Below are 15,180 nucleotides of genomic sequence, written 5' to 3'. Positions count from 1 at the left end.
CAATCAGTCTTTGCAGGAATGGTGCCTAATTCAGATGTATACAAATGAAATGAGATAATACAAATGAAATAGGCCAATGGTGTAATGTCAGCATGGAATTTGGTGCTAGAGGGCTTATAACAAATGATGTGGGTTTGAAGGTGGAGCGGAAAGGCCCTTGAGGAACAAGAAAATGGCAGCTGTTGAAAGGAAGTTGCTGGCATGAAATAGGCTTGAAGCAGAGGGTAAGAGAAGAAGCCAAGCAGCCATGAAGAGTGAGGACTGGAAAGAACATCAGCAACGTGAGAGTGAAAAGGAGGAAATGAGAGTAGGCTTGATGAGAGTAATACATAGAAATCCAATTCAAAGCACAAACAAAACAAGAAAGAAGCAGCCAAAATATTCCTGTGAAGTTTTTGGTTATTTTAACCGTAATTATAATATGAAAAATTGATATTTGAAAGTAAACAGACAACAAAAGAATTTTTCAAATTGTGTCAAATGATTCACTTACCTACATGCAAAATATACTGCTGCATTTAGGCCTTATCCCAGCTATAATTGAAGTCAATTGTCTTTGGATAAGGCCCAGAGAGAGTTTGAAGGTTTCTTAACCAAAGCTACACTATAACGCTCTATTCTTGCCTAAAAGTTCATGTTTGTCATTTTTGAAAAGTGTTATTTGGGTTTAGACTTGGATTTGAATTTGATAAAATTATGAACATTTTCACACATTCAAATAATGCCAGTCGTTCTACATCATAAGTTGTTGGTGGGTCCATTTTACCAGTTGGCTTTTGTCCAGAAGACTAAATTAAGACATTCAAAGGTAATTCATAGTTGCTTTAGGCTTCCACTAGCATTAGCTCTTGGGAAACGGTGTTTACAGTAACTTTTTCTACCTCCATGCAGAAACCATGACCAGTTAATTTGGGCAGGATAAGAGTTTCACATACTTTTATAAACACATTTAAAAGTTTTTGTCCTTTTAGAATTACAAATGCCATTTGTGAGAGTTTATTTACAGTAAGCAGTATGTTTTTACAGTAATTCTGGTTCTTTGCAAAGACTAGCAAGTTTATGACTTTTAGTGTGTTTACAAGATTTGGCTTTTTCCCAAAGAGAGAGATTTTTAATCTTTTGTGTTTGAACAGATGTGTAGACCAAAGCATTGCTGCCTCATCTATTCCATGTTCTCTAATGAAAGGAAATAAATGGATGAAAAATTAGGGAGTTATAAAATACTTTTAAGGAAGACATTGACATGACTAGACTAGTACTGTACACCAGCTATGTTTGTTTACATTAATTAAATTATATAATTTTAATATAACTCCTGATTCCCTGAGGAAGAAAGATTAATACTAGACATTTTCTGAGAGCATTCTTTCTACTGTAAATATTTTGCATTTAAATATCTGACGCATCAAAATAAATTATTTTGAAGCCAACCTTTAGGCTTTTTATTAAAATGTATTACACATTTTAAATTAAAATTCTATATCAATTTGTATTCAAACAATAATTATACAATATGTAAATATTTAAAAATATACGCACAGTAAGATTTTTAAAATATTTAGAATATATTAGGTGTTATTTATAACTCATTTGTTTGCTGAGTAATATTATAAAATTCCTTTTGAGAACTGAAGACCTTGGTTTTTTTAACTTCAGTTTTGGTAGTCTGTGTAAGAGTTCACTGCAGCATTGAGGATGATTGGAGTTGTGCACTTACCTTGCCAAAGTAAAAGTTTAAATCTTTGGTCTCTTAATTTGTTTATTTTCATTGTCCGAGCCTCCCCATCCATGCAAGTTGGGTCTGTATTTTTCCAAAGTAATATAATGAGAACAGATGTGGGATCCTAGGGACTAAGAACATTGCAAACAGTCCCATGGAAATTAGGAAATGGACATGCATCAAATAAAAATTGATTGAGGAAAATATCGTTGATTGAAAATCAAACTTGGGTATTAAGTAACTGAAAATTCTGCAAAGGGCAAGTATACATGTAACAAAACCATTAATAAACAGAAACTAAATGGAAATTTAGATGGCCCATGTAATCTTGCTAAATGAAGCAAGGAAGAAATGAGGATGTATTTGAGTCAATACAATAATTTTAATGTGTGAATAGGTTCTTTGTATTATGTTGCAGGTTCCAACTGAGATTGGGGCCCCATTGTGCCAGGCATTGTACTAGCATTTAGTGAAAGATTCAATGTATTTATCCTCACTACACCCTTGTGAGGTAGGGAAGTGCTATTATCCCAGTTTTACAGGTGGGGAACTGAGACACAGTGACTTGCTCAAAGTCACACAGGAAGTTTGTGACACATCAGGGAATTGATGTTGGGTCTCCTGAGTCCTAGGCTAGCATACTAACTGCTAGACCATGGCTAATTGTGAAATTAGAGTGATCAGAACAGAATTACTACATATTGGGGGAAAAAAAGCCCTATGAAATATGGACAAATAATGTTTTCTATTTCTCTTTTTGTTAGAGAGAGAAGGAAACCCAAGAAGCCATATCAGCAAAAAAGAAAATTAAGAGAGAACAGCAAATAAGTGACAACAGTAAGCAGTCTCACCTTTGTATTGAACATCCTGCAATTCAGAAGAAAAAAAAGGTACACAGAGTAGGTGCAACCACCTTCTTGATTGGAGAGACCCCCAAAAGCATTCGCAGGTGAGACTCGTAAAATGGGAGGATGAGGAAGAAGTAGAGATTACAGAGAACTTTACTTTAGGAAGTTGTGTAATTTTTTCATTTTGTCAAGTAAACTTAAGTCAGACACAGGTGAGCAAAAGGCAGGGCTGGGTTATTGATGACTTTCTGTGACGAGCAGAAGTAATTGGAAACTTTGCCTTTATACTGTAGCTTATACAGCACAACACTTTTGCTATACTTGCTGAATTAAAATATAGACGTGAATTACTTAAAACGGCACACATGTTATTTTTGTGTTTTCAGTTAATATTGTGGAAGTTGACAATTTTGATAAATTTGAAATTGAGGTAGTTTGAGGACCTCCAACTGGATTTATAGGGCCAAAATAATTCCAGTGTAACTTGTGTAAAGTCAATAGATTTATATCAGGAAAGGATGTTGGTCCATTTTGTTTTGGTTTAGAGCAGTGGTTCTCAATCTGCAGCCAGCAGGCCACTTGCGGCCCAGTCAGCACACAGTTGCAGCCTCAGGGCCGTACAGGTATTATATATATTGTATGGATGTGGCCCACATAACATATAGTGAGTGGCATATGTGGCCTACTGTGGTAAATAGGTTGAGAACCACGGTTTAGAGACTGTACAGTATGTGCAATTAGAATCTTGTTTTTTATGGGTCCAGTGTGCAGTTGTTAATCAGGCAAAACTCCCATTTAAATTGCTGAGAGTTCTGACTAAGGACTGCAGATGTGGCCCCTCAAGTCATTTGGCCATACACAACTGTTATTTTCCTTAATCTGAAAAAAGCAGATCAATACCCTCCTAACTTCCTCACAAGGTTGTTGAGATTCAGTGAATATTCTCAGATAAAAACTATTAATGTGGAGTTGAGGATGAAAGTGCTTATCGGTAAATTTAAAATTTTAAAAATTCCTGGATTTAATTAATCTCAAAACAAACATAAACCCATGAAATTAGAAGTTAAGGTTAGATTTAAAAGAAATTCAAACATTGTTAAAGAATGGGAAAACAATATCTATGCAATTATGATTGATACATATTTTGTGCCTGGTGTTTCAGATTAGAAGAAACTGACTTTTAAAATGTATTTGATTTTTTTCATATTTTAATGCTGTCACTACTAGGTAGAGTTAAGATTGTTTGGGTACTTCGACGCATTTAGATTCTCAGAAGTTTTTAACTCAGACTAAGTGCTTCGGAAGGATGCAATATATTCTTCATACATTACAAAAAAGTTGAATCTCTGCTTTAAGTGCAAAGTTCACCTCTTCCTTAACTATGGAAACACTCCTAGTGCATCCAGAATTTGTGAAGTAGTTTGAAATCTTAGATAGTAGATTTTATACAAGTTGTTTACTTAAAGAACACACAGTTTTGTCTCTGCTTTTAAATCGACAGAAAGCGGGTAGTAACTTGCTGATATATGAAAAGATGGTCTTTACTAGCAAAAATTGTATTGAAATGATTGTTTTACCAGTCCTTTAACTCTGAAAAGACTGAATTTCACTTATTCCAAAATAGAGATGAAATATTTAAAGATTTTACTTATTACAGTGCCCTAGCGAGGACTATAACTCTTTAAATAAGTAAACACTTATTTTAAAAAAAATCATTATGGAACAAACAGCTGTGTTGACAAGAGATTGAAGTTCTAATTTTTGGAAAATGCAGTGTTACTTGTTAGCTATTTTAGGGAAGTGAATATTTAAAACCATTCAAAAATGTGCAAGGTGTTGTGATTTGCTGTCTGTCAGATGTAGTTTATAACTTGGCTATGAAAATGTACTTAGGGGAAAATTCATTCAGGTTTTTGTTTTTTTTTTAATCAGATACAGGAAGTTCTTTTTTTAATTTTTTATTTAAATCTGAACAGTGTTTATCTTACAAATGGAATTTTGGCAAGTGATGAATCTATAATGTGTTTAACAGCAAGTGCCAGTGTGTGGGAGGGAAGGAAGGTGTAGTCTTCTCCTTGAGGGGGTTAGGCTTTGAAAGATTTCTCTTTTCCTGCTAATTTGAGAATGTACCCAGACAGTAGTCTGATATTTCACTGCCAATCAGGATGTATAAAATAAATGACTTGTTGAAAATCATAATTTTGGACTCTTAAACAAATCTGATATTCCAATTCTTGTTGAAACTTAAATGGGAATTTACAGCCATCAGTCTTGAGGCTGAGCTCAAATGGAACCACCCGCAAACCATTTCAACATGTTGAATTAACATGTCATGCATTACATATCTCTGCAGATGTCATCCTAGCAGGTTTCATGGTATGTGCGCTGTACAATACTGCAGCTTATTTTATTAAATTGTATAAAATGAGATTTTATAGCGTGGATTGGAGACTGGCTACTGGTATTATCCAGATCTAGTCTCTTTCACCTGAAGGACTGTACAGGGACTAAAAAGTTGGGGTTTTTTTTAAACACAGATTCAAGTTTTCCAAAACAGGGTATTTTTCTTTGCTGCTTCTTCCCCACCCTCCCACATCTCGCTCCCCCTGAAAACCCCCAGTTTGGAAAAAGACTCGTTCATTCTCTCTCTCCCCCCCTCCCCACTCCATCCCCCACTCCACTCCACCCTGTCCCTCCTCACTATTTAATACTAATTAGCAACATTTAAATTATAATAGTGCAGAGAAAGAGGAACATTGTAGCAGATGGCAAGAACTGCAGAGGAGAAAGTTCTCATAGTAACAATGGTCAAAGAGCATGCAGGAATCGAAAGGAATAGGCCACTGCTAAGTAAGCAAGGAACTGAGAGAGAGAATTTATGAAATCAGCTGAAGCAAGTGCATTTTAGAAACGAGGAGGTCAATGTCAGATTGGATCCTGAAATAAGTGGGGAGCCAGTAAATTTTTTGAGGATGTACTTGTAATCAAGCTGCTTTCTCCACGGAAGAAGGGATGCAGAATCTTTCTGTAAATGTTGGAGTCTGGATAGCTGCTACTGGGAGAGGCCCACGGCATATACCTAATGATATTAAAACAGAGATGCTGTTGTAGATGTTCAAAATACGTTAACTTCTGAATTCTTTTTTTAACAGAAACAGACTGGTTCACTGTCCACACTAAATAGTAGATTATCTACATAGTGGTTAAAACAAAACAAAAATACCGTGCTGACTTGAAATTGGAAGCTTGGTCTGAATTATTTAAAGGTCTTTCCCAATAATTTGAAAATGAGCCTACATGGATTTACATTTTTAAAATATATTTGCTAAGTTTATAGTGAATTTTTAAATACACCCTATCCATGGGATTCTTTGCAGTTATATGCAAAATGTGCAGTGTATGTAACTCTTAAGAATATTTTTAATACAGATTTTTTTCACTAAATCTCTTCATATTAGTTTTGTACTTCTAAAAATTAATTGTTTTTTATGGTGTGAGAGGGGAGAGGAAAAAGTGGAGCAGCTGAATATTTGGATAAACTATTTAGATTGGGAAAGCTCTATCTTTTTTTAGAGAGTTAAAGTGAAGTGTCAGAGAGTATCACTCATATAGTCTACCTTGATAGTGATACTAAATCTTCAGATTTTTAAAAGCCTTGAAAATGGATTTAGAAATTATTAATAAGCAAAACAGCCTTATTTCATGTAAAATTAGAGCCAGGGCCTCTTAGAGCTTGTTAGTTCCTGTGTTTTAACCTTCCATTTAGAATGGTGCCAATATCTTTGGACAGAAATCTGAAAATATGAAATTTTGCAGCCAAATATTCAACCAAAGCTGTGAATGGCTGGAAATAATCTTGGGGGAAACAGTAGTTGGTTGCAAACAATCTTGTGTGATATGCTGCAGCTAAATGCTGGAAACTCTCAAGCTTTTATTGAAAAGAGGCCCAACTGTGGGGATGGGGAAGGGAAAACAGGTGTGTTGGCTGCATTTAGTACTCAACTAGGAGAAAAGATGACCTCTTTACAAACCTGCTGCATTTTATAGAAAGTGTCTAGTTTAAAAGAACCAACAGCAATATGTTTGAGACTCAAGGTCTAGTCTGGTACCATCATATTCTTGAAGATTGTTTTCAGTTTTAAATGGCTGTAGATTTCAACTTTCTAAAGGTATACACCAAAGTGACTGACTTACCAATGAGTTAGACATAGATAATGCAGTGGACATATGCTCATTTATGACTCCCTCACAATTGAGGACATTAGAACGTATTCTGTGTGATGTTTTTGTTGTTGAGATCAGTTTGGCTGAGAAGCCAGTGTTAAGTGCTATCTTTCTTTCAAAATTGCCCACAGGACCCCTGACTTCAACATGAATAGCCATCAAAGACTGGGAAAAGGGAGCTTAGTTTTAGTATGTATTTTGAAGGATCAGAGGGGTAGCCGTATTAGTCTGAATCTGTAAAAAGCAACAGAGGGTCCTGTGGCACCTTTGAGACTAACAGAAGTATAGGGAGCATAAGCTTTCGTGGGTAAGAACCTCACTTCCTGACTTGCATCTGAAGAAGTGAGGTTCTTACCCACGAAAGCTTATGCTCCCTATACTTCTGTTAGTCTCAAGGGTGCCACAGGGCCCTCTGTTGCTTATTTTGAAGGATGGCGCTCTTGATATTTCTGCACTTTGCTAGAAGCACACTCTGGCCAGCCGACGGGGGGTGGGGGGTGGGAAGGGCAAAGGGGGCAATTGCCCAGGGGCCCGGGCGGTTTAAAAGGCCCCGGGGGGGGGGGGAGGCGCCACTGGCAGCACAGCAAAGCTAAAGCAGGCTTCCTGCCCGCCCTTGTTCTGCACTGCTCCCGGAAGTGGCCAGCGGCACGTCCCTGCAGCACCTTGGGAGGAGGGTCTCTGCACACTGTCCCCGGCCTGAGTGTCGACTCCACCGCTCCCATTGGCTAGGAACTGCAGCCAGTGGGAGCTGTGGGGGCGGTGCCTGCAGGCAGTGGCACGCAGAGACCCCCTGGGCTCCCCGCCTAGGAGCCACTGCCAGAGAGGTGTGCCGGCCGCTTTCGGGAGCCTCCCAAGGTAAGCACTGACCCCTTGGCCCCCTCCTGCACCCCAAACCCCTGCCCCAGCCTAGAGCCTGCACCCCGCACCCACTCCCTCACCCAAACTCCCTCCCAGAGCCCGCACCCCGCATCCCCTCCCGCACCCACACTCCCTCCCAGAGCCCAACCCCTAACCCCCCAACACCACCACCACACCCAAACTCACCCAATCCTACTGGGCGGGCATGTGGATGCCCTGGCCATGCCAGAAGAGTGCACCAGCAGCGCAGCCTGCAGCTCGCAGGGCACCAGCCAGCACAGGCGCAGCACCGCCCAAATGTCAGGTGGACCATATCCACACAGGCGCGGCTTGTGCGTGCGTGGGGGCCCATTGACTGTTCTGCCCTGCAGCCTGGAATTGTCGTCAGCAGGCCTGACCACACTGCAGCTGCGGTATTAAGTATGCTAGTTTAAGATTTAACCCTCCCATTTTCTGAGCCTCATTTTAGAAAATTAAGATGAGGCAGATTTAAAGGCATGGAGAATCTTAGGGAATCCCTAAGGCAAAGTAGTTTATGTGGGGGTGGGGGGGAAGAAGGAATGTTTCAGGAGAAAAAAGTGGTTGGGTCCCACGGGCTTTAAAGTACATTGGAAGAGTGGATATCAGAATTTAAAGCTGAAATGACTAAAATATAGCTATATTAGTGAATAAAAATATTCAAGGTGTCTGATGCTTTGGATTTCTAAACAATACTTAGGAGACTGAATGGATAGGGGATTGGAAGTAGAATATTGGAGTTTTTCACCCCATCCTTTTGCTTCAAGTTCAATGCAGAGTGGTACTGACAGAAAGTTACTTTCTATTATACTATCTACATGAAATGAACTAATGATCTCCTTGCAGTGCCAAAAATACGTCCCAAAAATACTCTGATTGGCACCCTTGTGGGCAGTCTGAGTGGACAGGCCAAAGATTGAATGGTGGGTATGGGCACTGTACTATTTGTCATTCGTAAAGATGGTCCCTCCAGTTTAGGGTTGATGCACATTGTTTGAGCAGCCTATGGAAAGCATGCAATGTTGCTGTCTGTGGAAAATATTACGTGTTCAACCAGGCTAAGTATAAACCTTAGAAAGTACATGTAAACTCTCTTTACTTTGTGTGTATGCTACCACTCAAACCATTTTCACTATTCCCACCACTCAAGCCTGAGCTGTCTATTGTCTAGAGGGATGGAAGGAAGAAAACGAGTGTGACATCAATTATGCCTGTGAATCTTTCATAGGTATCATCAAGCTAGATTACTAGATAAGCCTAGAAAAATCCTTGCTACTTTGCACTATAGTACATCGGGAGAACTATTTTATCAGTAAGTGTTTCTTACTTCAGAATCCCTACTGTAGTTTTAGAGAAAAAAAAAAAAAAAGCATGTAAGAACAATAAGTCATGGCAGATATAACTTCCCAGATAGAATGCACCCAGCTTTTTGTTTGTGCCTCACAAATTATGTAAGGCATGTCAATACCTGCTCGCCTGAAGTTTTCTGTTGAATTTATAACATGTTTTAACTTTACTGCAGGATATTTTAGCTTAAAATATTTTATATGTAGCTTTCCTTCCAAAATAGCTTGTTGTCTTGAAAAGTTTTATTTATATATATATTTTAAATCAATGGTCCTGTTGCACACAACTTGGTCATCAGCAGCCACTTAGATTGCAGAGGAGATTGAATCCATGGCTTTTCATTATGATTTCTGTAAAGACAAGATTTTAAAGTTCCTGTATTCCTCCACTGTCTAAGGTGGTAAAACTGTGTGAGTGAAAGTATAGGCAAGTGTTGGTGAGAATAGGAAGTTCCTTACCAAAAAAAATTACTTCTTGTTTACAAGACATTAATAGCCAAGTTGTTACTGTAGCCAGGTAAGCTCAGAGTTCAGCAGTCCATAAATATGAGATTAATTCTTTGCAATGTGTCCATTATTACCATGATTTAGGTTTTCCATAGCCTTTGGTAGTTATGGGTTCGTTTAAGTCAAATTGTTTAAAGTATTCTATCCAAAACAAACATAGGCTGGCCTTAAAGGTTCACAATGTTCTAAGATAACTTAATTTTGAAAAAAGATTTTGTTTATAACATCAATGTTTATGTCTTAAACTTCAGTATAAAGATTTTGTCTTATATTCTCAATACATACTTTTAATAGCATAGATGTTTTTTGTTCTAATTTGGTAAGATCTTTCACCCAAGCTCCCCTCCATCAGACCAGATAGAATTTCAGTATGAATTATTGAGTGCACAAATGGGTTTAACTCTTTCTATTGTTCTTAAAATGAGTAAAAATAAATATCCAATTTAGGATACTTTTCACTTTTAGAGCTCTCTTAATGAATTGCCCAAACATTGGACTTAGTGTTTTGTTTTTAGAACTATATGTAGGGCTCCTGCCTTATCACCATACAGTATATTTTATCAAATTATAATCTAGTTTTAGTTCTCTCTCCTTCCCTTTCATGAGAGGAGGAATTTAAGTAAGGTAGATATCAAATCATAAACTATTTATACCCTTACCAGTATCCAGCAAAATTGTATCCCACTTCCTCTCCCAAATTAACTGTGAATGTTAAAATCCAAAACACTTGCATTGAAAGGAACTCATTGCTAAAGGAACATTTCAGTAATTTCTGGGTAGCCCAATGGTTCTCCATGAGCTGCAGCCCATCATTTTAAGAGTTGAGAAGTTCCTAATGGGCCTTGTAACAGGGTGCTGGCCTAAGAGGCACATAACCAGCCCCTGTTAGCTCAGAACCTGCTAGTGTAGCACCCATAAAGAGAAACTGATTGGAGCTGGCAGGGTGTGGCTCATTAAAGGAGCCTAAGAGCAATCACCTGTGAGCCTGCTGAGAGGAAGGCCTATAAAGCTGACAGGAAGGAAGTGGAAGCGGGGAGAGAGACACAGGAGGAGTAAGGAACTGCTGCTCCTAGCTAGCAACAGGCACTAGCTGGCTACCTAACTGCAATTGACTTGTACATAGAGTTGTATATAGATGGTGGTGGGAATGAACACCGGGAAATAAACGGACACTGGGTTGCAAAATAAGAGGTCTCCGGCTAATTTGTACAGCGAGCAAGGAAGCGCTCGTCTACAGGCCTCTATATCGGAGCTTGCTTTCTGTTCTCAGAGTTGAACTCTCTCGGAAGCCTGCAAAAATGGCTGCTGACCATCTGCACCCAAAGGAATTGAGCTAATTTCAAGCTTTAGTTCCAAGGATCAGATCAATAGAAAATGTATTGCATGTGTCCAGTTTAGTCAGAGACCTTTTTAATATTTGAGATTTTAAATTACTCTATGTTCTGGAATTGGGTGGAAGACCATAGCAGTGTGTTATTGTAGCACTTGATATCTGAGCCAGTGGCTGTGTAGTATTAGAACGAGTCTCATCTGTACATGTGAAGAGCCTGCCAGGAACATTTTACTACCAAGTTTAATGTGACACATGGTGGTATGCTATAAATTATGCCTTCAACTTTTCAAGTGAGATTATTTTTTTTAAATGATTTTGGTTCAGTGGGTGTTAGGCATTTTTGAAAATCCCACTAGGTGCCTTTATGAATCTTCAATGTCTAAATACCTTTAAAAATCTGGCCCTTAGGTGCCTAAAAGTAAGTCTATGCTACAAGCACTACAGTGACGTAGCTGCAGCAGTGTGGTGTGGAACTTGCTACAGTGGCAGAAAGAGTTTTTCCAGCACTGTAATAAATCCACCTCCTTGAGAGGCATTAGCTTGGTTGACAGAAGAATTCTTCTGGCGACCTCGTGATGTGTACACTGGGTCTTAGGCTGGCTTAACAACATCTCTCAAGGCATTTTTCATACCCCTGAATGATTTAGTTAGGTCGACCTACGTTTTTGATGTAGGACTGGGCCGCAGTCCCATTGCCTTTCAATAAAGTTTAGGCTCCTGAGTGCCTAAGTCACTTTTGAAAATTGGAACACTAAGGACTTTGTCTGCACGTGGGGGAAATGTTCTCCAGCATTGTGATTTCTAAAATGCACTAATGTGTTGTGCATTAATTGGTCCCTGTAGACCCTGCAGCATGCTGGTGCATGCTAAAGTTTCCATAGTGCAGTTTCACCTAGAGCTGTTTCAAACAGTGCTATGTTAAGGCACACCAGCAGGGTCTACAGGGACCTATTAATCAGCAACATGTTAGTGCACTTTGGAAAGCACGCCCATGTAGAGCTCATTACCCCACCATGATGTAGACAAGACCAGTGTCACTTTGGCAACTTTGAATATTTTGCTCTTGGTCTTTTCCTTGCAATTGAAATGAGAACTAGTACTGTTACCAATAAGGGTATGCCTTTCAGTTCTCTTCTAGGTTTGTGTTATATAAGTTAATTAAACTCAATTAATTGATTGTATCTTTATTTTATACTCTGTGCCTTTTTTAAAAAATTTAAGACAAGGTAATTGTTTTTCTTTATTGTTGGCTTTAGGAAACAGTTTGAAGAAATGGTATCCCACTTCAACATGGCTTCAGTTGAAGAACTTGCAGAATATATTGCAAAAGCCACATCAGAAGCACGACAGAAAATGTTGAGAGATTTTTATGCTGGAAAGTATCCAGAATTAGAGGACCTATTTCCAGTCAAAGTTCCAGTACATGTTTCAGATGGGTATGAGGAAGGAGAGGTGTTTACAAGTTGTAGAAAGAGAAGGGCCAGGGTAAAATGTCGACAATCAAGGTCTGGTCCTTCAGCTAAAGATTCTCCCTTCATGACTGCAGAAATATGTAGCCAAAAAAGACACAAAGGAGAAGCAAAACAGTTTCACAATGATTTCTGCATACAAGATGCTGTGTGTCTTAGTTCAAAAGATAAACAATTGTCCACTGTCAATACCCAAAATAGCATCAGTGGGAGAAACAGTCAACCATTCAAAGATTTTATGGCAACTGACTCAGTAAGCAGTAAATCAGAAATAATTGAAGTGTGCTCTGTAAATATCACTAAAGGACAGCAGGACTCAAAGGGGACGGAATCTCCAAGAAAAAGATCCCTGTCTCAGTCAGAAAACAGAGAGAGAGAAACTCAGACTTACAAGAAAAACTCTTTTGTAGACTTACTAGGAGACACCTCTGTTCTCAATGACCTCTTCAAAAGTAATGGAAACAGGCCTACAGAGCTGCCAAGAAGATCTCTTTCAGGGCCTGCAGAAAAAGCAAAAGAACGACCAAAAGACTTCTGGGATGTGCTGAATGAGCAGAATGATGAGAGTCTCAGAAAGCTCACAGACATGGCAGTCATAGAGGAGTTGTGTGAAAGAGCACCTCCTGTTGCTTTGACAAAAAAGAAAGAAGTTCATGAAAGTTCTCTTTGGAAACAAAATGATAATTTTTTATGGAAAAAATATAATCTAAGTGATTCAGATGAGTCTACATCTGGTGCACACACCTTTTGATGTCTAGATATGAAAGACTGATCTTAACGCTCAGGCAATAAATTCATCAGTCACACAAATACAGCTTAGGAATATTTACTGGTGTTAGTAGTATACATTATGGGACAGCATTCCATTATATCTTATTGTGACCATTGGCCTTGGGGCATACTGTAAGATATTCTAACCTATGTTTCTCTGCAATAAGCAAGGCGGAAATAGTGATGATGTAAATGTAGGATCTTAGTGTAATTTAAACCTGGCCTTGTTTGTAATCATAAGGGGGCCCATATTTGTTGTGATCATAGAGGCATAAAACCAAACAAGATATGTGTTACTTCAGTAGTTCAACACTGCAGGGCATGACTTGTGGTTTACTAATCCATGTCTTTAAGTCAAATGCTGTCTTCACAGCTACTGCAATCTATGAGTGTAGGTACACATTAGCTCTGTCACATCCTACTGTGATTTAACTCATGCTAATTTTAAATTACACTTTTTTTTAGTCACTTGAGTTGTTCTCTTTTGGATTCTGATGTGCCTAAAGTTAAATGTAGCTCTGGGTATCTTTCCCTCTTGTTGAAATATGGGAGGCTCAGGCTGTCACTCCACTCAACCGCTGCGTGGGTGGATCCCAGCAATCTCAAATAAGACTGCTATTAAAAAAGGTCGTTTTTTAATCAGATAATATGTATCTTTCTAATCAGAGCTTCGCATATATATTTTAAATTATAATTAGAGAATTTTTGAGGACTGAATAACTCAGATAATGGAATTTGGAGCCTTTCACTCCTGCATGTCATTTATTAAAACTAGTCACTCACCTGTGCAAAATAAGTTGGAGGCCTCGCTTATGATTCCTTGTATTTTTCTGGTGGGCAAGTACCCATATCACAAAAACCTTCTTCATCGCCACAGTTTCCAAGTAGTTAAGATATTCAGCTAATACCACAGGCAGGGATGCTTTTTTTTTTTTTTCCACTCAGGTTTTTTTCAGCCAATTTCATAATGAAGTTCAAGACAAATCCAGTTATTTTCAATATCCCAGGTTTAGTGTTGTCTCTTAGTTTATTCTAACATTTGAGTGTCTAATATGAAAATAAATTGATGGGAAAATAACTTAGATCAAATATTGGTATTTTATAATGCGGGGGGGAGATAGTTCTTTCCATCCAAAAAATAATTTGGTTTACATTTTTGTAAGAATTGTGCTCTGAAAAGAATAAATGTTTTATATACAATACTAAGTTGTACACATTTATGTGTAACATGAACAAGATATTTAGAAAAGGGGGCATGCAATTATATGTGCAGCTGGATTGTTAGAGGTGTACTTTGTTGCATGTGCAGTTACTGTGATTGCACTCATAATGACTGTATTTGTGTATGCATATTGCAGCATGTGAAATTGCCTGTACCTATTTATAAAAATGTGGCCCTAAAAACTGATATCAATATTCACGCTTAAAACACAGTTGTGGTTACTTTTACTGTAGAACTTACATTTCTGTTGAAGTAGTTCGGCTATTGAAATGAAGTCACTGCCTATAGTACAGTAGCTTGATCCAAAATGGCTGTTGTTAAAGCAGTTTAATTGCACTCAAGCCTAAATAGGTGAGCTTCAGAATTACATAGTCTAGAGGCTCCTGGAAAGAATTATGGTATTGTTGTAGCGACACAGGAGTGGGATTCAGATGTGATTTCTGTTTTCATGTCTGCTACACATTCTGTGACAACTTGGGCAAGTCACTGAATCTCTGCACTTCAGTTTTCACATCTCTAAAACAGAGATCTACCTGTGTAATAAATTGTGTTAGATGGGCATGCAGGTCTTTGTTTCACTCAACCACCTCACGCGGATAAGAATTACAAAAGCTTACTATCTTTGTCACATGGGTCAGTAGTATGGATTGGAATCGCTGTTGTTATACCTTATTTTGAAAATCAAATGCTAATAAAACATGATACCAGTTAGAAAAAACCTATCAACTAATACAACCAATTATAAGAAAAGCAAAACAATGTCTTGTATGGAGATCAAGGTAGATGACAAAAGTTGGAATTATTTTGCCTTTTAGTGGTATCTATTGGGGCTGTCAAGTGATTAAATAAATGGTATTCTATTAT

The 15,180-nt window shown here is 38.2% G+C and overlaps 1 protein-coding gene across 12 annotated transcripts in view; it reads left to right on the top strand.

Annotated features, from left to right (window-relative positions):
- The window catches only part of ERCC6L2 (ERCC excision repair 6 like 2), a 95,021-nt gene extending 80,494 nt beyond the window's left edge, over window positions 1–14,527 (top strand). For 9 of the 12 annotated variants that reach the window (XR_010602307.1, XM_065599406.1, XM_065599404.1 and 6 more), the window contains 2 exons: window positions 2,485–2,669; window positions 12,111–14,527. Coding sequence is in view for 9 of the 12 variants with exons in the window: in XM_065599406.1 (XP_065455478.1) it covers window positions 2,485–2,669; window positions 12,111–13,074 (1,149 nt within the window). In the remaining 3 variants the exon portion in view is untranslated. Of the gene's footprint in view, window positions 1–2,484; window positions 2,670–12,110 lie in introns of those variants that run through there. The other 3 variants (XR_010602309.1, XR_010602306.1, XM_065599407.1) reach the window with 3 other exon arrangements.
- Window positions 14,528–15,180: the final 653 nt, after the last annotated feature.

Source organism: Chrysemys picta, chromosome 6 (assembly GCF_011386835.1).
Source record: "Chrysemys picta bellii isolate R12L10 chromosome 6, ASM1138683v2, whole genome shotgun sequence".
Lineage (NCBI taxonomy): Eukaryota > Metazoa > Chordata > Testudines > Emydidae > Chrysemys > Chrysemys picta.
This window is presented reverse-complemented; position numbering and strand designations above follow the sequence as displayed.